The sequence below is a fragment of the Pogoniulus pusillus genome, chromosome 4 (genome assembly GCF_015220805.1).
Source record: "Pogoniulus pusillus isolate bPogPus1 chromosome 4, bPogPus1.pri, whole genome shotgun sequence".
Classification (NCBI taxonomy): Eukaryota; Metazoa; Chordata; class Aves; order Piciformes; family Lybiidae; genus Pogoniulus; species Pogoniulus pusillus.
In genome coordinates, this window is record NC_087267.1 from 3321409 (window position 1) to 3342619 (window position 21211).

Here is a 21211-nt window from a genome sequence, read left to right on the forward strand (position 1 = left end):
ACAAGATGAGAGGACATGGCCTGAAGGTGTGTCAGGGCAGGTTTAGGCTGGATGTTAGGAAGCATTTGCTGGTGGAAAGGAGAATTAGCCCCTGGAATGGACTGCCCAGGGAGGTGGTGGAGTTGCCATCCCTGGAGGTGTTTAAGGCAAGCTTGGCTGTGGCACTTAGTGACATGGTCTGGTCGATGAGGTGGTGTTAGGTCTTAGGCTGGACCTGATGATCTCAGAGGTCTATTCCCACCTCAGTGATTCTGTGATGTTTCGTTATACACCAAAATAATTATATGAAACCCAAAATACTGTAGCCTGATTTCTTTTTTCTCCACTTTGTTGCACAATTTTAGGTAAAAAGTTGTGCTGAAATAATTTTCTGATGAAAAATGAACGTTCATCCCCAAAAGGCAAGCCCCTGTTCTCCCAGTTTCCACAGCCTAATGTGCTGTGTTAGGCAGCATGTTAGGCATAGGCTGAACTGAGTGCAAACTACTTTTACCTAAATTTAGGACACTGCTTAGTTTCCTATCTGAATTGCCTGTCTGGATCCTCCTATTTGGGGTTGATTCTGGACTCCACTTAAAATACTAATTGTTTACATTAAACAGACAAGGGAATGTGTGATGTATTTTTACTGTCAAAAGTGTTGTGAACAGCAGCAGCTGGAATAGGAATGTTTAATTCACTTCGTTACCCTCATGCCTTTTGGGATTGTGTATCAGCAGCTAAATCTTACTCTTGAAGGCAAGAAAAGCTGTGTGTGAAGGGGTAACACTGCAAAGCTTTTCTACAGAGAAAAAAAAATAAAGGAATGGGTATTCAGAAGCTGTAGCACTATCATATTTGGTCAAACAGAGTGTTATTAAATCAACAGCAGTGCTGATGCATCTGTGAAAGCTGTGCACCTTCTTGTGTGGCTGCTTTCATGTAGAATCATAGAATCATAGAATCAGCCAGGTTGGAAGAGACCTCCAAGATCATCCAGTCCAACCTATCCCCCAGCCCTAGCCAGTCAACCAGACCATGGCACTAAGTGCCTCATCCAGGCTTTTCTTCAGCACCTCCAGGGATGGTGACTCCACCACCTCCCTGGGCAGCCCATTTCAGGGGCTGATAGCCTTGAGCTCTGTGGTAAAGGGTTGGACTTGATGGTCTGTGAGGTCTCTTCCAACCCTGATGATACTGTGATACTGTGATGTAGCTGATGTTCACTTAGCTGACAACAGAGATGTGATACAGGTAGCAATGGGAGATATCACTTGAATCATTTACAATATGATATCCCTAAAAAAAGGAATCTTGATACTACCAATTATTGTAATACTCTTAAATCTGCTGGAGAAGGAGTCGGTGGCTAGTGTGGAGCTGTGAGTAAGGGTAAGTTTCCTCCCCTACATGGTTTATTCTCACAGGGCATGTCAGACACATGATTGGGTAGTTCCATAACTGTTGCAGTGTAAGCTTGTGGAGAGGTCAGGAGGACCCAAAACAATCCTAAGAGTTGTTGCTTAGTAAAGGTCCTGCTAAGTAACAGGATCAACTTGTTGCCAACGTTTATAAAAGCTTCACATTTTCTAAAGCAGGAAAAAAAAACCCAACAACTACAATTAATGCTAGTTTGTGTATTTCCTTGAGTAAACCTGCAAATTAGCTGCACTCAGACAAATGACCTGTTTGATGTCCAGGGAAAGGAGGATCTGGAACATTCCATGTAAACGTGAGAAAAATATTTTTTCCATTGTGAGGGTGACAGAACACTGGAACAGGCTGCCCAGGGGGGTTGTGGAGTCTCCTTCTCTGGAGATACTCAAAACCCACCTGGATGAGTTCCTGTGTGATCTGCTTCAGGTCATCCTGCTCTGGCAGGGGGCTGGACTGGATGATCTTTTGAGAGCCCTTCCAAACCCCAACATTCTGTGATGCTGTGATTAAATACAAAAGGCTGTAGTGCAGGTTTTCCTTGGAAGGCTCAACTTATACCATGTAGTTTTGGAGATATTCTGTTGCTTTAATGTCACATTTACAGAATGGATTTGGCATGCTTATGAAAGCAACAATGCTTCATCTCATCAGTCTTTCACTTGCCCATTTGCCTCTGCTGTATTAGTAGGAAAAATGGACCTAGGGAGGTGTAAAATAATGCTCTGCCTTCAAAGATGGTGCTGTACCTCATTTCACTTTAATGTTTACTTCAGAAGTAAACTCTGCCAAAATTTTGCATAAATAGTGCCAAGGAAGTTTGTGAGGGATTCTGAACTTCGTGAAGCAAAGTCAATCCACATCTCAAACACACAATTGCTTATTGGGTTCCATACTGCCAAAACTTGTACCAAGAGAGCCCTGAGATGAAGCAAGTGGGAAGATACAGTGCTGGAGTGTGTCCAGAGAAGGACCATGAGGAGCACCTCTCCTATGGAGGCAGCCTGAGAGAGTTGAGGCTGTTCAGGCTGGAGAGGACAAGGCACCAAGGAGACCTTATTGTGACCTTCCAGTATTGGAATGGGGCCTACAAGAAATCTGGTGACCTTTTAGGGTGTCAGGTAGTGATAGTACTGAGGGGGGAACTGAGCAAAACTAGAAGTGAGTAGATTCAGATTGGATGTTAGGAATAAGTTTTTGACCATGAGGGTGGTGAGACACTGGAACAGGTTGCCCAGGGAGGTGGGGGAAGCCTCATCCTTTGAGGTCTTTAAGATCAGGCTGGATGTGGCTCTGGGCAACCTGATCCAGTGTGAAGTGTACTTGCCCCTGGCAGGGGGGTTGGAGCTGAATGATCTTTGCAGTCGCTTGCAGCCCTAGCAATTGCACAATTCTATTCTATGATTCTACAGGTAGGTCAGACTTGACTGAAAGAAGGATTGTTAACAACACTGAAACAAGCAGAAACATAGAATGAACCAGCTTGGAAGAGACCTCCAAGATCATCTAGTCCAACCTAGCACCCAGCCCTAGACAGTCAACTGGACCATGGCACCGAGTGCCTTATCCAGTCTCCAACTGACAGCAAGCAAGAACAGCTAAGTTCAAATATAGCTGCAGGTAGAGATTTCAATTTTCTTCAATGAATTTTACCCCCTGTGTGTCCACCTTCTCATTTTCAGCCTTTCCACTTTCTTCTTTTCGTTAGCTTACTTTTTATTCACCCAAAAAGGCAGAGAACTGAGTGTCTGAGCATCTTCTTTGATGGAGTGTGAAGTCAAGAAACTGTAGCTTTGGTTAGATTTTGGGAGGAGACGTACAGAGGTTTTGTTTAGGTCTGAGGCAAGTTCAGGGTTTGTTCTGAAAGGGAACTGTTACAGACACTTCCACCAGAGAAGGCAAAATACAAAATATTGACAAGGGCTCCGCAGGAAGTCTTCCATAAAAGCAGGGTTGTAAACAAAAGAAATGTGAAATGCTTACTTGCTGGGATGTGTCTGTTTCACCAAAGACTGGCTCAACCCAGAAGAGCCAGTGATCTGCTGCTGGGAGATCCTATGGTTGCATGGGAGGCTTCTGTTCTAGCCACCTTGAAATATATAAGAACTTTAGTATGGCAGACCTGGGGAAGGTGCCATAAGATGACATCAGCTTCCTGCCCTCTCTTGGTCCTGCTCTCACTTGTCTAGGTTCTTCTGCTTCCTCACTACTCACTAGCTTTGGTGCTCATACATTTGTAGGGGAGAATTTCAATTCACTAAATCATCAGAAAATCCTTTGGCTTTTTTATTCCTAGGTTAGCAAGCTGAATCAGTTAACTGAGAGGTGAAACAACCAGTGGAGACCACACAAGGCAGAAGGTGAGAACACAGGCCAAAGGGTGTAAGGATATCCTTACACTCCTTCTGTGTGTATCAGGATATTCTGATATCCTTGACAGATAGAAACTCTACTGTTAGAATAAAGTAAACCTCTGAACTTGGCACTGACACTGCATCTTCACACTAATATCACAGAAACATGATTATAAGCTGAGCACACAAACAATAGATTTGACTAGAGGCTGCTTGAGGTCACTGCCTTTATAATTCAAATAAGCCTGCAATCCCGCTGCTCCAAAGATCTCCTCTGCCTCACAATTACAAAAGGCAAAGTATGTGAATTTAAAGCTTAAAATAAACGACCTGGGGTTATTAGCTGGGCTAAAGCTTTTCTCAGAGACCAGGGAGCAGGGCACTTTCCAGGAAAGAAACTGAAACACACTGCACTTTTCATTCTCTAAGCATGCCAAGGGCATTTTAAACCCAGATCACTCCAGAAAATCATCAGTATGTCAGGTTCCAACCTTAGCTTGGATATAACAAAATCTAACCTTTGACACAAAGCCATGCCGGTACTGATACAACTCTATTCACAAACTCAAACCTTCTTTTAAGTGCTGCATAACTACCCAGGAGTACAATGTCTGTTTACTTAAGTTCTGATCGGGCAAAGCGGATTTAACGGCATCATGACAATGGCAAATGCAAGGATGGGGAAGGACTGGGATGCCTGAGGTTGCTGGGGTGTTTTTTTCCTTCCCTTCAGATGTTCATCAGATTGCAACCAAAATAACACATTCTGGCTGCAGAGTGCTCTTAGCCTTTGCATAAAAGGTCTGCTTACAGTTGTCTAGAAGGGACCTGTTGGAGAGAGCCCAACAGAAAGCCATGAGGATGATTAGGGGACTTCAGCATCTCCCCTATGGACACAGGCTGAGAGACCTGGAGCTGTTTAGTCTGGAGAAGACTGAGAGGGGATCTGACCAATATAAATATCTGAGGGGTGGGTGTCAAGTGGAGGGGGCCAATCTCTTTTTGATGGTGAGCAGTAACAAAACAAGGAACAGTGGATACAAACTAGACCATAGAAGGTTTCACCTCAACATGAGGAGAAGCTTCTTTACAGTGAGGGTGACAGAGCACCGGAACAGGCTGCCCAGAGAGGTTGTGGAGTCTCCTTCTCTGGAGACTTTCAAAACCCACCTGAGTGCCTTCCTGTGTGGACTACCCTAGGGGACCCTGCTTTGGCAGGGGGGCTGGATTTGATGATCTCTGGAGGTCTCTTCCAACCTCTAACATTCTGTGATTCTATGAGTCGGTGTCGTCTTTGTTCCCAATGTCTCCATAATTCACTACATATTGATTGGCTTATTTTCATCCTACTCTTTAACTTAGCTAGGGGCAAACTCCCTCTGTGCTTCGGATGTCCCATCACACATTTCCCTGAACGTGTTCCTCTGCAACTTGACCTAGGCAAACTTGCTCTAGCAGGGAGGTTGGACTAGACGATCTCTGGAGGTTCCCTCCAAACCCTACCATTCTGTGATTCAGTGATTGTAGCTGTGGCCGTCCTAGCCTCTGAGACTAACATTAGCCTTCTCTAATTGAACATTTTATCTCCTTCTCTTACATCCAGTGAGAATGTACAGCAAAGGTTAGACACCCATCCAAATATGTAAAATGGGTGAACGGGGCAAGCAGTGATTTCATTTGCAGCTTTGAGGTAGCATATCTTTTTGCTGTCTCTGTGTTAAACAATCCACTTTCCTATCCCATAAGACTGTTTTTTCTCTTCACTGATCTCCATTTTCATGGCCTTGAGTTTGTATCAGTCCATTTCCTGAGAGTGCAGCATTCTTCACTCCTGCTTTGAATGTTTTTTAAACACCTGCTATCGCTGCTGTGCTTCTCTAATCCTCCATCACTCATCAATTTTAAACCAGTCTTGCACAAATAAACTGTAACAACGAACTAATGAGATATGGGTGGGAAGTTTCTGTAAATACAGCCTGAATTCAAGGTAGAATGTCTGTGTAACTCTGATAATCTTGTTCTTTACCCTGCAGATGACACTGAATGGCCTTCCTTTATTAATCTTTGGGAATCTGAAGAATGCTCTGCCTTATTCTTTCAGATTCTTTTGCAGACCACCTTTGTGTTTTTAAATACAAAGTCATATGCTCCCATCCAAGTACATTGAGATGCTTGAGTGTGTCCAGAGAAGGGCGACGAGGCTGGGGAGAGGCCTTGAGCACAGCCCTACGAGGAGAGGCTGAGGGAGCTGGGGTTGGTTAGCCTGGAGAAGAGGAGGCTCAGGGGAGACCTTATTGCTGTCTACAACTACCTGAGGGGAGGTTGTGGCCAGGAGGAGGTTGCTCTCTTCTCTCAGGTGGCCAGCACCAGAACAAGAGGACACAGCCTCAGGCTGCACCAGGGGAAATTTAGGCTGGAGGTGAGGAGGAAGTTCTTCACTGAGAGAGTCATTGGACACTGGAATGGGCTGCCCGGGGAGGTGGTGGAGTCGCCGTCCCTGGAGCTGTTCAAGGCAGGATTGGACGTGGCACTTGGTGCCATGGTCTGGCCTTGAGCTCTGTGGTAACAGGTTGCAACTTGCAACCCTCCTTGTGTGAAAAAGCCAAGGGGAACATGAAATTACTTTTACAGAGACTAGAGCAAGGGAGTCGAGGCCACGATCCTGCTATGTTCATTTCTCCGGGTTTTAGGAGTGCAACTCACTTTTTATGTGGTCTGTACTGTGACACCTGGAACTAAGGGAGTGAAGGCAGCTACCAGTATAGATTCTGTTCTTCAGCACTAAAATGCAGGCCTGTTTAATTTGTGCTGCCACAGGTCCAGATACACACAAGATATGTCATTGTCATGGGGCAAAGGAAGAGTCTCAGGCATGCAGATGGTCAAGAGAATAGCACAGTTTTAACAGACAGGTCCTATAATTAAAGCCAGTTAACTAGGTAAGTGATGGCCAACACGCTTCATTTTGCCACAGGTTAACATGAACTCATGACCTGAGGTCCAGCTCTGACAATACTCTTTCAATCAGGGATTTCTTACTATCCTTGAAAGCAGGGAGATCTTCCTCTGTTGCCTTTAAAACTTGTTTCCATAGTCCTAATGTACTCAACACAGTATTTCATGCAGCAGGTTTTATATTTGCAAGCATATTTTTTTTTTCTGCCATTCTTCAACCTAAATATATCTCAATAGGTTTCCAGAGATCCTACTGGTGTTAAGAATTGACATTTCAAATCTGACTCTTCTGCAAATCCATATTCCTAGGGCTTCATTTCAATCCCTTAAATACAGAGTGCATGGCAGGGTAAAAAACATCACTGACTCACGGTGACATAATAGTATGGAACTGAGGGTATGAGCACTTTCAAAGCCCATAAATTCTATGGATAAGTAGGGGTTTTAATGAGAATATAAACAGGGAGACTCTGTTCTCATGACTACCTTCTTAAAAAGCAAAAGGCAGAAACAGTGCTTCTAAGTTGTAATGTTTTAAAACTGCAGCTTTCAGTTTTCACATGTGCATTTATTGTGTTAGGTGTCCTTAACACAGGGTTAACACAGAATAAAAGGATATGTGCAGAGTCCTGCACCTGGGAAGGGATAATAAACTCCACCAGTACATGTTAGGAGAGAGCAGCCCTGTGGAGAAGGACCTGGGAGTCCTGGTGGACAACAAGTTCTGCATGGCACAGCAATGTGCCCTTGTGGCCAAGAAGGCCAATGGGATCCTAGGGTGCATTAAGAAGGCCAGCAGATCGAGGGAGGATCTCCTGTCCCTCTATTCTGCCCTGGTGAGGTCCCACCTGGTATACTGCATCCAGTTTTGGGCTCCCCAGAGGGGAGGGATCTGCTGGAGAGAATCCAATGGAGGGCTACAAAGATGATTAAAGGACTGGAGCAGTGCACTATGAGGAAAGTCTGAGACCTGAGGCTGTTTAATCTGGAGAGGAGAAGACTGGGAGGGGATTTAATAAACTGATATAAACAGATGAGGTCTGGGTGTCAGGAAGGAAGGGACAGCCTCTGCTCACTGGACTAGGACCAGAGGCAATGGGTGGAAACTGCAGCACAGAAAGCTCCACCTCAACATGAGGAACTTCTTTACTGTAAGGGTGACAGAGCACTGGAGCAGGCTGCCCAGAGAGGTTGTGAAGTCTCCTTCTCTGGAAACTTTCAAGACCCCTCTGGATGTGTCCCTGTGTGACCTGCATTTCTGTATTAGTTCCAAATAATTGTATCTAGTTGTAAATACATGTAAATGTATTTTACATATATACTTGTAAATTTAGCTTGCTGTTAAACACAGCTTTATCTTACTTCCAAGCTGTCTGAGCTGGTCTGGTTAATTTTATCTGGGGGGGGGCTAATTTCTCAAGCCCACCACATACGTAGTGGATTGCAACAAGTGGATTTGGGCCTTTTTCTATAGCCACTGTCATGCACTCTGCTGCAGAGTTCAATTAGGTGAGAGATTCTGGACCTGAGAGGACCATTTGCATGAATTGTATTTCTTCTGCAGAGAACTGAGATACCCTTGACAAAAACTGACACAATCACTGTGTGGGCAGGGTAAAAAACTGCAAATCAGCTGAATGCATTTACCATGCTATCTTATATACTGCTTTCCAGAGACTCTTCCTAATAGAAGTTAATTTCTTCAGTCTAAAAGAAGACACTTGGTAGAGGCCACCCATGATTTGATTTATGGTGGACCTAAGAGGTGGTCTCAACTGATAAAGTGTTTCTACTGCACTAGGTCTTGGACTTAGCAGCAAGAGACAACAGTGCTTTCCCTGAAAAGCCTCACAACATAAACAAACCAGACAGACAATGGGCAGGAGGAAGGAGGCGTAGGGGAAAAGTACATTGCCCAAGGTCACAGAGCTGTCAGACGTGCTGGGACAGGGAACAGAAGAAGCAGATGCCCAAACAACATTAAAAATATGAAGCAGCTATCCAAATTATGTCCAAACTTGCACATCTCAGCTATGTATATACACTCAGATGGATGACTGTATCTTCTGCACCAGAAGACAGTAGAGATGTGATAGTAGAGATGTATCCTACAGACCTCGTTTCCTGGCACCACACAGGGAGCTAAACACTACCCTGTGTTGCCATTCTTCAAAACCTCTGCAGAAGTCTGTGCCATTATGCACAACTTCATAACATTCCATTTACAAATGAATGATAGCTCAGCTTCCAGGTTACAAAGCAGACAGGCAATTTCCCCCCTCCATTTCAAGGCTCAGATTAATAGAGTACTAATAAAGCTATGAAAAAAATACACCTGACCTGAGCCATAGATGGTGTAGGGAAGTTGCATTTAAGCTATAAAATAATCTCAAAGAGGTATGGCTGTGACCAGAAAGCTCCCTGCTTGTCCCTTATTGTGGCTTCTTTTGCACATACTCTGTTTTTGGCTAATTAAATGAATCATAGAATCACAGAATTGTCAGGGCTGCAGGGGACCTCAAGCATCATCTAGCTCCAACCCCCTGCCAAGGGCAGAGACACCTCACATTAGATCAGACTGCCCAGAGCTACATCCAGCCTGGCCTTAAAAACATCCAGGGATGGAGCATCCACGACCTCACTGGGGAACCTGTTCCAAAGTCTTACTGCCCTCGTGGTGAAGAACTTCTTCCTAACATCCAATCTGAATCTACTCACTTCTAATTTTGATCCATTCCCCTCAGTCCTATCATCACCTGACACCCTAAAAAGTCTCTCACCAGCATTCCTGTAGGCTCCTTTCAGATCCTGGAAGGCCACAATAAGGTCTCCTCAGAGTCTTCTCCAGACTGAATATTCCCAACTCTCTCAGCCTGTTAATGAGACTATGGCAAAGTTATTTAACACAACTAGTCTATAATAGGGTTAATATGACTAAATTAATCTTCATTTCAAAGGAGCAGGAAAACTCATTATGTTTGTAAGTGTAGGACAAGAGTGTCACCAAAAATCTCCTGCTTTGTCTATTGAACAAGACTGCAATACAAGCAGCACTTGAAAGGCAATTAGGTAGCCTTGCTCAGTCAGAAACTGCACAATGATTAACAGGTCCAAGCAAGAATCACAACATCTCTGCAGCTGTTGTCAGTCCCATTAAAGCTGTTGGCCTTCATTGGTAGAGTCACAGAATGACAGAATCACAGAATGTTCAGGGTTGGAAGGGACATCAGGGATCAACCTCTGTGCCATGGGCAGGGACACTTTCCAGTAGATCAGGCTGCCCTGAGCCACATCCATCCTGGCCTTAAAAACTTCCAGGGATGGGGCTTCCACCACCTCCCTGGGCAACCTGTTCCAGTGCCTCACCACCCTCATGGTGAAGAACTTCTTCCTAACGTCTAATCAAAATCTACTTGGGTCCATTCCCTCCAGTCCTATCACTACCCAACACCCTAAAAAGTCAGCTTTCTTATAGGCCCCCTTCAGATCCTGCAAGGCCACAATAAGGTCCCCTTCGAGCCTTCTCTTCTCCAAACTGAACAACCCCAACTCTCAGCCTGTCCTCACAGGACAGGAATTCTAGCCCTCTGATCATCCTTGTGGATTCATGGATATAGCTTATGGAATTGAACAGGCTTTCTATTAAAATACTTTCACAACTGAAAAGAATCATATCATATCAAAGACAGCAAGGCACAGTTCAGCTCAGATGCAAGAAAAATGAACAGAGAAAGTTGGAGGAAAAGTCACCTGCAACTGCAAAGACAGCAGCAGAATTCGTCAAGTTATACATTTGGAGTCCTCTGGCAGCTGACTGCCTTCTTTAAAAATCTGAGAGAAGTAAGCTTGCCTGCATGGTTATCACAGTATCACCAAGGTTGGAAGAGACCTCACAGATCATCAAGTCCAACCCTTTAGCACAGAGCTCAAGGCCAGACCATGGCACCAAGTGCCACGTCCAATCCTGCCTTGAACAGCTCCAGGGACGGCGACTCCACCACCTCCCCGGGCAGCCCATTCCAGTGTCCAATGACTCTCTCAGGGAAGAACTTTCTCCTCACCTCCAGCCTAAATTTCCCCTGGCACAGCTTGAGGCTGTGTCCTCTCGTTCTGGTGCTGGCCACCTGAGAGAAGAGAGCAACCTCCTCCTGGCCACAACCACCCCTCAGGTAGTTGTAGACAGCAATGAGGTCACCCCTGAGCCTCCTCTTCTCCAGGCTAACCAATCCCAGCTCCCTCAGCCTCTCCTCGTAGGGCTGTGCTCAAGGCCTCTCCCCAGCCTCATCGCCCTTCTCTGGACACGCTCAAGCATCTCAATGTCCTTCCTAAAGTGGGGGGCCCAGAACTGAACACAGGACTCAAGGTGTGCTCTAACCAGTGCAGAGTACAGGGGCAGAATGACCTCCCTGCTCCTGCTGACCACACCATTCCTGATGCAGGCCAGGATGCCACTGGCTCTCTTGGCCACCTGGGCACACTGCTGGCTCATGTTCAGGCAGGTATCAATCAGCACCCCCAACAACAACATTTACAACATTTGTAATCAGCCCTCCACAAATTAAAACCAGTATTCTATGTGTTGAAATCATCTGAGCAGCTTTTGCCATCCTTTACAAAAGATGTAAGAGCAGAGCAATGACAATGACTACAGAAGGGTGCTTTGGAAACACGTAGCTCACTGGGACGTACCCCTGAGATGTGCCAGCCACTTACAGTACAAGTCATATTGTTGTACAGCCCTGAGAACATTCAACAGATGGTTCAGCTTGCATCTGAATCTAAATGCTCATCCTGCTGCTGAACAAACCATGCTTTCCAGCCATTGCACAATCTGCTTGTAGAGATGTCAGTGCCAAAACCAAAATAGCACTGACAAGTAACAAGAAGTAAAATATCCTCATCTGCTGCTCTGCTTATGCAGTTGCTGTCTCCCACCATCTCTCTATGCCAGCTCACACTGGTGATGGGCAGAGAGAAGGAAGTAGTTCCTCACAGTTGAAAGAGACTCTGGAGAGGTCATTTGCCTCATCCAAAAAGCTGTGGAGCATCCCTGTTCTTCAGTATCTCAGTTTGTGTTGCAACTTTTCCTTGCTACAGACTCTGCAAGTTATCTTTCATGGCTTTATTCAGATGTTCTGGTTGTGGGGTGATTGATGAACTCATCAGTATGAATTTGCTATGAACACCAACTGTCACTTCTCCCTATTCCTGAAACTACTCGACCTCACCAAGAAGAATTAAGAACCACACTGGCACAACCTGGGTGAAGAAGCTGACATCACTAAAATTTAGGAACTGATTTGTTAATCTGCATTCAGATCCATGACCCAATCTATCAGTGGGTGGTATTGCTACGTACCCTGCTGCTTCAGGGAACTAAAGTTTCAGGCAAGTGAAGTTTCCTTTGGGTTTCTCTAGTAGCAAGGGGCAGTGAGAGATGCTCACTTCCAAGGTGCCTTTTGGTTTTCATTTCTCACTTACTTGGCTGAAGAGTTCCTTATGCTCTTAATAGTTGTTCTGATTACTTTCATACAACGGGACTGATGACAGGCTAGGGGAAACCAGGGCTGATAGCGAGAGTTTGGAAAGTCTATTGCAGAACATCTGGAAGTGCAGCCAAGTGGAATTTATGGGAGGAAAACATCTGACCACCCCCTACCTTATAATTTTCTTCACTGCTCTCTAGCACCTGTGCTGAATCATGTAGCCTAGCAAGTTAGTACCTTGCAGGAGCCACAGTACAGGAACGATACCAGTAAATACAAGAGGTGAGAAAGGAACTTTGATGGGGACAGAGGGGTGACAGCATTATGCAGTGCTGAAGACATGGAGCTACACTCATTCTGGTGCAAAAGGTGATGTGTGGAGAGGAGAAATGAGCTGCAGAGTCACTGGCTGACACTGTGAGTCCAGACACAGCAGGCAAAGGAAATTCCACGAAATGCTGGGGACTCTTTGGCTTGCTCTGTGTTTGACTGCTGGGGCAGCAGGGATCCAACAAAAGCTTGTGTGTAGCTGTCCCTCGGGACAGCCTCTAGCTGCATGGGCAGCTATTATAGCTTAATTCCCAATACTAACTGGAATGTTTCCAAAGTATTGGCACAAACAGGGATATACAATGACATTAGTACACTCGAATTCAATTCCAATTGCTCTGTGTGGAAGCAGGGAGACAGAATGTGTTTGGAAAACTGGTGGGGTTTTTTTTGAGAGAAGCAGGAAGCTGGCACAGCAAATGCTGAAGAACACAGCTGAAGGCACTGTCAGCCCTTGGGCACTCCTGTCTTTGTTGCCCATGCATAGATGCATTGCTACATGTAAAGGGTTAACCCTCCCGGGGGTGGTCTGAATCTGACCCCAGGTTCTCCTGACTCCTCCCTGGGGGTGGTCAGAACCTGACCCCAGGTGTGGTGGTTAGCACATTCCCACTTCCTCTCCAGACCCCCTATAAAAACAGAGGAACTTCCTGTTTCTCTTGCTCTTTGACCTGCCTGCAGCACTACCCTTGTTCCTGCTGCTCCTCCTTTTGCTATGTTGCCACCCTACTGCATGGTGGGACAACCACTTCCTGAATCTACCTCCATCCATTGCCACCAATCTGCTTCTATATAGATTTTGTATCTTGTTTCCCTTTTCTATACCTTTTTGTAACTCCCCTTACCTTGAACACCTTTTATTTATTGTTAAAGTTTTACTTTGAAATTCCAAATGAAGCAAGACTACTCTCTGGGTGTTTTACCCCTTCTCACTCTCTACATCTACTTCCTTTCTTTACAAAACCAGGAGAGGGGAAGGCATCCTATTAATGTATTGTTCTGGTAGGCTTTTTGGGCTCTGGGAAGCTTAAACTAGAACCAGTACACTACAGCACTGTGCTTCCTCAGCTGTCACTTAGGAGGAAGTCGTTGGCAGAGAGAGTGATTGGCATTGGAATGGGCTGCCCAGGGAGGTGGTGGAGTCACCGTCCCTGGAGGTGCTCAAGAAAAGCCTGGATGAGGCACTTAGTGCCATGGTCTGGTTGACTGGCTAGGGCTGGGGGATAGGTTGGACTGGATGATCTTGCAGGTCTCTTCCAACCTGGTTGATTCTATGATTCTATGATTCTGTGTCTTCCCCTTCATGACTTCACTGCCACCATTATCACTTGAATATCACATGGCTAACTTCCATAGTGACATGCAGGACACACCCAATATTACATGAGATGCCCCAAGAAAACTTCATCCCTCCTGGCAGTCGGTAGGAATCTCACCATATTCATTCCCTGGTGACCAGGGGGCATGCTGAGAATGTTGTCTGCATTTTCTATGCTTATTTTTCTATTAGTAATGTGGGGTTAACTGTGTTCAGCAACAGCTTTTGAGATTTACAAATCCTTGCTATTATGGAACAGCATCCTGAAGTCCTGTTTTTTACTCTTAATTAAAAAAAAACACCTCTCATTAGCTTATTATTCCAATATAATTCTTGGTCTTAAATCCTAAAATTGGCTAACCAAGCACACAGCACAATAAGCGTTTAAGACACTACCAAAATCATGTAATCATAGAATTGTTAGGGCTCAAAGGGACCTCAAGAATCACCCATTTCAAGTCCCCCTGACATGGGCAAGGGCACCTCACAGTAGATCAGATTGATCAGAGCCACATCCAGCCTGACCTTAAAGACCTTCAGGAATGAGGCTTTCACCACCTCCCGGGGCAACCTGTTCACCCTCGTGGTGAAGAACTTTTTCCTAACATGCAATCTGAATCTATCCACTTCTAGTTTTGCTTCATTCCCCCTAGTCTTATCACCACCCAGCACTCTAAAAAGTCCCTCACCATCTTTCTTGTAGCCCCCCTTCAAATGCTGGAAGGCCACAATTAGCTCTCAGAGCCTTCTCATCTCCAGACTAATAATTAGAACAGAACTCTTTCAGCTGTGGGTTTTGTAGTTTGCTTTGGTCTCTAGCAGAATTCGGGGGGCTGGGGGGAGGGAATTGTCCTGCAACCTTTTTTGCCTTCAAGTACCTTTTTAGAAGAAAAAAAAAAAATCTATTTTCAGTACCACTGAAATCCATCATATTATTACAGGAAAGCAAAATTGTTTCATTTCATAAGATCTTCTAACAGCATGAAGCTAACCCCATGGTCTCTGAGACAGAAAGTTTGCCAGCTGTAGACTTACAAAGAATGAGCAGAGAAAAAGAAGTTTCTCAGATGGAACTGTTAGTCATGATGTGAAGAATGTGTGTCCCCTACAGATGTTATAGCTATTTATATGATAAATCCCAATCATCACTAGGGAAATTTTACAGCCTTCTTTTTAAGTCAATGTTCAAGTTCCAATTAATCTTCTTTTGACAATGTTTGCCTACTATTTCAGTGTTGAACAATGCTTCCAGGGTTACATTCACAGTGAGTCTACTGAGCACTCTTAAAGTTGCATTCCACACTTTGTACTTGTTTCAGAAAGATTTAATTCTTCAATTCTTCACATGTGGTTCTAGAAAAAACAAGCACTGGTAAATGCTTAACAAGGGCACATCTAGACTTGTAAGGTACCTGGAATTAACCTTAGAGCTAATTTAGAGCACATGACAGGCTGTAGAACAGCTCCCTGGAAGAAAATATTCCTTCTAGACTAAAATTACCTCATTCTCACATTCAACACTTCAGCTGCTTTGAGTAACATGAGATAAATCAGAACAAAGCATGTTTGTTCCAGTCTGCAGGATCTTTGGTTTATTCAAGAATCACAGTCTGGGGAATTCAAAACAGAATGAGAGATGTGGAAATACCTTCAGGTGTCTCCAAGGAACTCGAGGGCATAAATAGTCATAGCTGTCACATGGCAGCAGTCCCTTTAAAAGGATGTTAAAATCAACATTATCTTTACATAGTTCAAAGGTGTGTGTGATGCAGAACATGGTGCTGCATAGGGCACTGCATGCCCTCATATGCCTCTCCATCATCAGTGACACATCCTTCCTCTCCTTGCCTACATCCTCTTGCTCACTCAGAGCCAGTGAGTCTGGTTTTGGAAAGGGACATCAAATGCTTTGTGGGGGATCATAGAATCAGAGAATTGTCAGGGTTGGAAGGGACCTCAAGGATCATCTGACTCCAAGCCCCCAGCCATGGGCAGGGACACCTCACAGTAGATCAGGTTGCTCAGAGCCACATCCAGCCTGGCCTTAAAAACATCTGGGGATGGGGCCCCCAGCACCTCCTCGGGAGAAACTGTTCCAGTGTCTCACCAACCTCATGCTGAAGAACGTCTTCCTAACATCCAGTCTGAATCTACCCACTTCTAGTTTTTTTCCATTCCCTCCAGTCCTATCACTACCTGACATCCTAAAAAGTCCCTCTCCAGCTTTCTTGTAGGCCCCCTGGAAGGCCAGTCTCCTCGGAGCCTTGTGGATCAAAACCAGTGACTGTTTATTTGGGTGACACAGGCTGACTTGATCACAGGATCTCCACTTCTGCTCTCACATCACAGGAACAAGAGACAAACAGTGCTTCCACTGTCCCCTTATCAACAAAAGCTCCTTGGTGGAAGAAAGAAGCAATGTCCCTATAAAGGGAAGGCTCTTGCAGTTTTCACAAAGATAAGGGCTGTTTTCAGCCTTGGTGTTGCTGGTGAGGTTATGGATTTTCTGTGATCTCTCTTCTTCTTCAAATGCCACTTTGATTGGGTGCTTAATCTGTTTCTTCTACTATCTCTTCACATCTACCCTTGGCTGAAACCTGAAACTTGTGCTGATGAGACCAAGGGATTAAACCTCTGCAATTCTCAGTTCCAAGTACAGCATCTGGGGCAAAGGATAAAATGAGAGCAGGAGTCCAGGCTGCCCTGACCAGCTGCACACATTGGCAGCCCATCACTGATCACCAGGTGAGGAGCACTAAACACCTCAGGGTGTCATCACAAGAAAGCCTGAAACTATTTTAACCAAAGACTTTTCCAGGGATTGAGGGGAAAGGAATCACAAGCAGAAGATGAAAGGGAGATTGTGTAGAAAGAGAAGGAATAAATCTAAGAAATCCCTCAGTCCCAGACCTTCCCATAGTGTATCCCTCATGGTATACAAAGCACTTTCATGCTCATGGCAGCTGCTGATGTTTACACTCAGCAAACTAATGTTCATCACCTGCTGCAGAGAATTCTGGTGTGCACCCTGAGAATATTCAGGTGCAGAAAACAAAAGCTGGAGACAGAGAAGTTCTTGGGTCTTTCACTGCTCATTTACATTTATGGCTTTTTTCATGTAGTCTCCTTTAAATGGTCTTTAATTCCAAATGTTTTCACAACCTCTGTGTGCTCTGTGCTTTGGGGAGATAAAACTGCATCGTGTGTTCATAAGGCCAGAGCTCTGGCCTTGTAAGAACAGTGCCTAAGGAGCGCCTTCGAACGAGCAGGGCAGGGAGAGCAACTCTAGTCCTCTTGTCTGTGGACAAATGGACTTTCCAACACCCCTGTGTAAGAAATAAGAGGTAAACTGTGCCCAGAGCATGGACCCAAGCTCAAGGAAAGCAAGCCTTTGGAGACTGCACAGATGAAGAGGGCATGGAGTCAGTCATCAGCAAGTTTGCAGATGACACCAAGCTGGGGGCAGATGTGGCTGGGTTGGAAGGCAGAAGGGCTCTGCAGCGGGACCTTGACCGCCTGGACAGATGGGCAGAGTCCAATGGGATGGTGTTCAATAGCTCCAAGTGCTGGTGCTGCACTTTGGCCACAACAACCCCATACAGAGATACAGGCTGGGGTCAGAGTGGCTGGAGAGCAGCCAGACAGAGAGGGATCTGGGGGTGCTGATTGATACCTGCCTGAACATGAGCCAGCAGTGTGCCCAGGTGGCCAAGAGAGCCAGTGGCATCCTGGCCTGCATCAGGAATGGTGTGGCCAGCAGGAGCAGGGAGGTCATTCTGCCCCTGTACTCTGCACTGCTTAGACCACACCTTGAGTATTGTGTTCAGTTCAGGGCCCCCCGTTTAGGAGGGGCATTGAGATGTGTTCCCTAGAGAGTACTGTGTCCCTGCCTTCACTGCCAAGAAAAGCAGCATGCAGACTTGTGTACCTAACAGCTACACTGCTTCCAAACAGAAAGTTAGAAAACTGTAGCTTAACCCACCAATAAAATGGAAGTTCAGCAGAAAAAGTGAGGCCTTTGACATTCTGCTCCACACTCTGGTTTGATGACTTTACTAAAACAAAGAGGGTAATGGCAGACAAAGTGTGAAGCTATCCCCCAAGTCACACGGGTTTGTGCAGATCCAAGAAGCAATCTTAGCACCAAGTTAATTCAAGCAGGATTTAAAGCAAGTAACCTCAAACTCACAGACTGAAATCATAAGAGAAGCAAGATGACTCAAGTTCACAAGAATTGATTGCCTATATAAATGCTTCCTGCTGTAGATTTCACTCCCATATAGTGCCAAAGATAAAATCTGTTGTGCAAAGAAAAGGCAAAGTAATACCCCATATTTCCAACCCAAATCATGTTGTGACAGGGATAAAAGGAAAAGATGCCATCTCATAAATGCTCTGGTAATCTATACTGTAAAATTCCTATCGCTATAATCAGTTAGAATCACTGAATTAAGCAAATTACATGGAAGGTAACACTGGCCCAAATATAAAACTGCCATCATCATATCTTTTCTCTTTACTTTTCCTCCTTTCAGACAGCCCTTTTCATCTGAAATTTGTATTATGAATGAACTTTACATTTCAGCTAGTTTTAGGACAGCAGCCTATTCTTGTTTTACTACTATCTAATTTTAAGGCACACCCAGTGTTAACTGAACAAGTAACAGTCTGGTGTTAGGATGTCTGCTCTCTCCTCAGCTGTTGCTGTTTGCTGTCCTGCACTTTTTGTCTTGCTAGATAGACATTAACCTGTCAGACTGACCTTCACTTCCCTCCCAATCCCTACAACACATTAAAATTCTTCAAAAAGACAACTTGAGAGAGAATGCCTTTTGGTGAAGCTCCTAAAGCAAGCTCTACAGCCTGGTCTGGCATGCGTTGTGTACGTGCATCTGTCACAAAAACGTGATGACAAATCACTGGCTTCCCGACAGATAGGCTGCACTGACTTCAGATCCCCACCAAATGTCTTTGTCCACCAGGGAGAAAAGCATTCTCCTTTAAAGCAGTGATCCATCCTCAGACTTCACTTTGGTCCTCCATTTACTTTAGAGTGTATTATCATTTATTTGTGCTATAATTTTTCTAGGTCAATTAAAAGCCTGCTGTAAGAGACATCTCCCTGATCATCTTTTGGGAGAATGTAGAGACAAGCAGTAATGAAGGGAAAGAATGCAAAGGTTTCACAGTAATAATGATGTTTGCAATGGGTAAGTAATGAAGATCCTTTTTGAGACTGACCTACCCCAGTTTGTTTAAAATCAAACTGATGAACTACTCTTTTGAGACTAAACCTGGATGGAGTACATTCAGCAAACCACTGTAAACTCAAACGTACCTGAATTAGAGTCAAACTTTGTTTCTGACCTGCAAAAGAAAAGAAAAAGATGGTAAGTTACAAGAACTGCTTTATGCCATAAAAGCCATTTGCCAGACTGATGTGCCCCAGCAAATGCTGTCTTTAACCACCTGCCTTTGCATGTTAATATTTCATGCATTCAAGGGCATTGGAACCCACATAACAACTATCACCTTTCTTACTTTGAGGGTTGTTTTTTTTTCATACAGCACAGAGTTACAAAGAAGGTATTTTAAAAGACAAATCCCAAAATGAAGGCAGAAAGCAGAAGATAAATTCAAACCAGGATTAAATGATAGGCTGTGAACTGTGGCAGACAGTTGTTTCTATGAAATAAGTATTGGGTTTGTTTATTTTTGTTTTTGAAGAGTCATTAAGAGGATCTCATTTATTCGTGGATGTTTCCAATCTCTTTTTGAAGCAGATACCGTTTCATTAATGACATATGCACTGCATCCAATGATCTGTACTTAATTGTACAACATCCTAGGAGGTTTTTGTTTGTGTGTGTCTTCAATTTACTCACTCTGCACATAGGAGTAAGTGGTTTGATTTTCTAGAAAGTGGAAAGCGGGGGATGGGAGAGAGGGATAAAAGAAGGGAGCCAGACCTACATTTTAACTTGTTTTAAAGTCTTTGCAAACAAGACAATGCTGTGTGCATTATGCACCATTAGCTTTGGTCGTGCACTGCAGATTTTCCTCTCTAACAAGTAGTGTTTTCTTCTAAGGGCTTAGCACTTAGCAAATGAACCCTATAACCTGTATATTTAATAAAAGGAAGAAAAAAAATTAGCCCTTGTGGGAACGTCATGTTTCAGATATAGGTTAATAATACTTGTAAATGTGGAAGCCTTTGAAGATCTTAATTCAGCTGTGGGAAAACTTAAGTTGGGTAATTACTCTCAAGATGCTGCCGATGTGCTGTCAAGCAGAATTAACCCTAAGACTGGGCCTATCTACACAATCTGCTATAAGACAGCATTGTCTATATCGAGCTCTCAAACCAATTAAGGAGCATGTTCCAATCGGGTTTATATTGCCCACTAACAATCGGTTGTGCACATGGTCATGGCTGTCACAGCAGGACACAAGGTCTGACCAGCAGGAGACCTGTTAAAAGATGTTACGTTGGCAGCCACATGCACTTCTCCAGAAATCCTGCAGAGGAAGTACACTGCTGGATCCCTGAACATTCCATCCAGCGTGGGGATGTGCTTTGGGAAGCTGCAGTTTGTGGGGTTTTCTTAAATAAACGACTGAAGCTCAAGAACTAATTGCAGATTTGTTTCTTTTCTTTTCTAATATTCTACATGCAGGTATATGCAGATGTATTTTGCATGTGCTCTACCTATTTTATATCATTGGCATTGCAATCCTGTACCAAACATCAACAAGCATCAAATCAATCATCATGATCTACAAACTTAAGAGCTTCACCCTCTCAAGTTACAGTTAAACTCGTCAGAAAGGAAACAACTTCCTTCTCAACTTTCCTGCTCATTCTTCACCTTCTTCCAGTACTTGTCATCTTTTTTTTGTCTTAAATGTAACTCTCAGCTGACAAGATGAAAGGGGGGAAAAACCCCAGAAGTTACCTTCCTAGCTGGTACTTCTACAGTACCACCAAAATAAATTAATAAGGAAATTATGTTGCTTACATGTCTTCGTAAGCACCACCACCTGTAACAGCCTAGAGCACCAGCCCAAGCTCCTGTTTGTCACTGCATTTTACCCAGCAGATGGTATTTACACCCAGCAGGATAAAGTCCTCGGCTTGCAAAAAGCACATGTTGCTCGTGGGGAGGAGTTTCACTGAGTTCCAAGTAAAATCACTCAGTATTTCACTCACAGTGTTCTCTTCCAGCTGCAGTATATCTGTGCAGACTGCTCTACGGCTCATCTCACTGCCTACACTGATGGAGACAAGGTCTGAATCTTGCCCTCAGCATCTGTGCATCTGCACACGCAACTCCTTGCTTCCTGAGTTCTGGGTA

General features: G+C 44.4%; 1 protein-coding gene across 1 annotated transcript in view; it reads right to left on the bottom strand.

Annotated features, from left to right (window-relative positions):
• The window catches only part of MSRB3 (methionine sulfoxide reductase B3), a 95018-nt gene that overhangs the window by 24146 nt on the left and 49661 nt on the right, over positions 1-21211 (bottom strand). Inside the window, 1 exon segment of the mRNA XM_064142879.1 lies at positions 19195-19223. Coding sequence (XP_063998949.1) covers positions 19195-19223 — 29 coding nt within the window.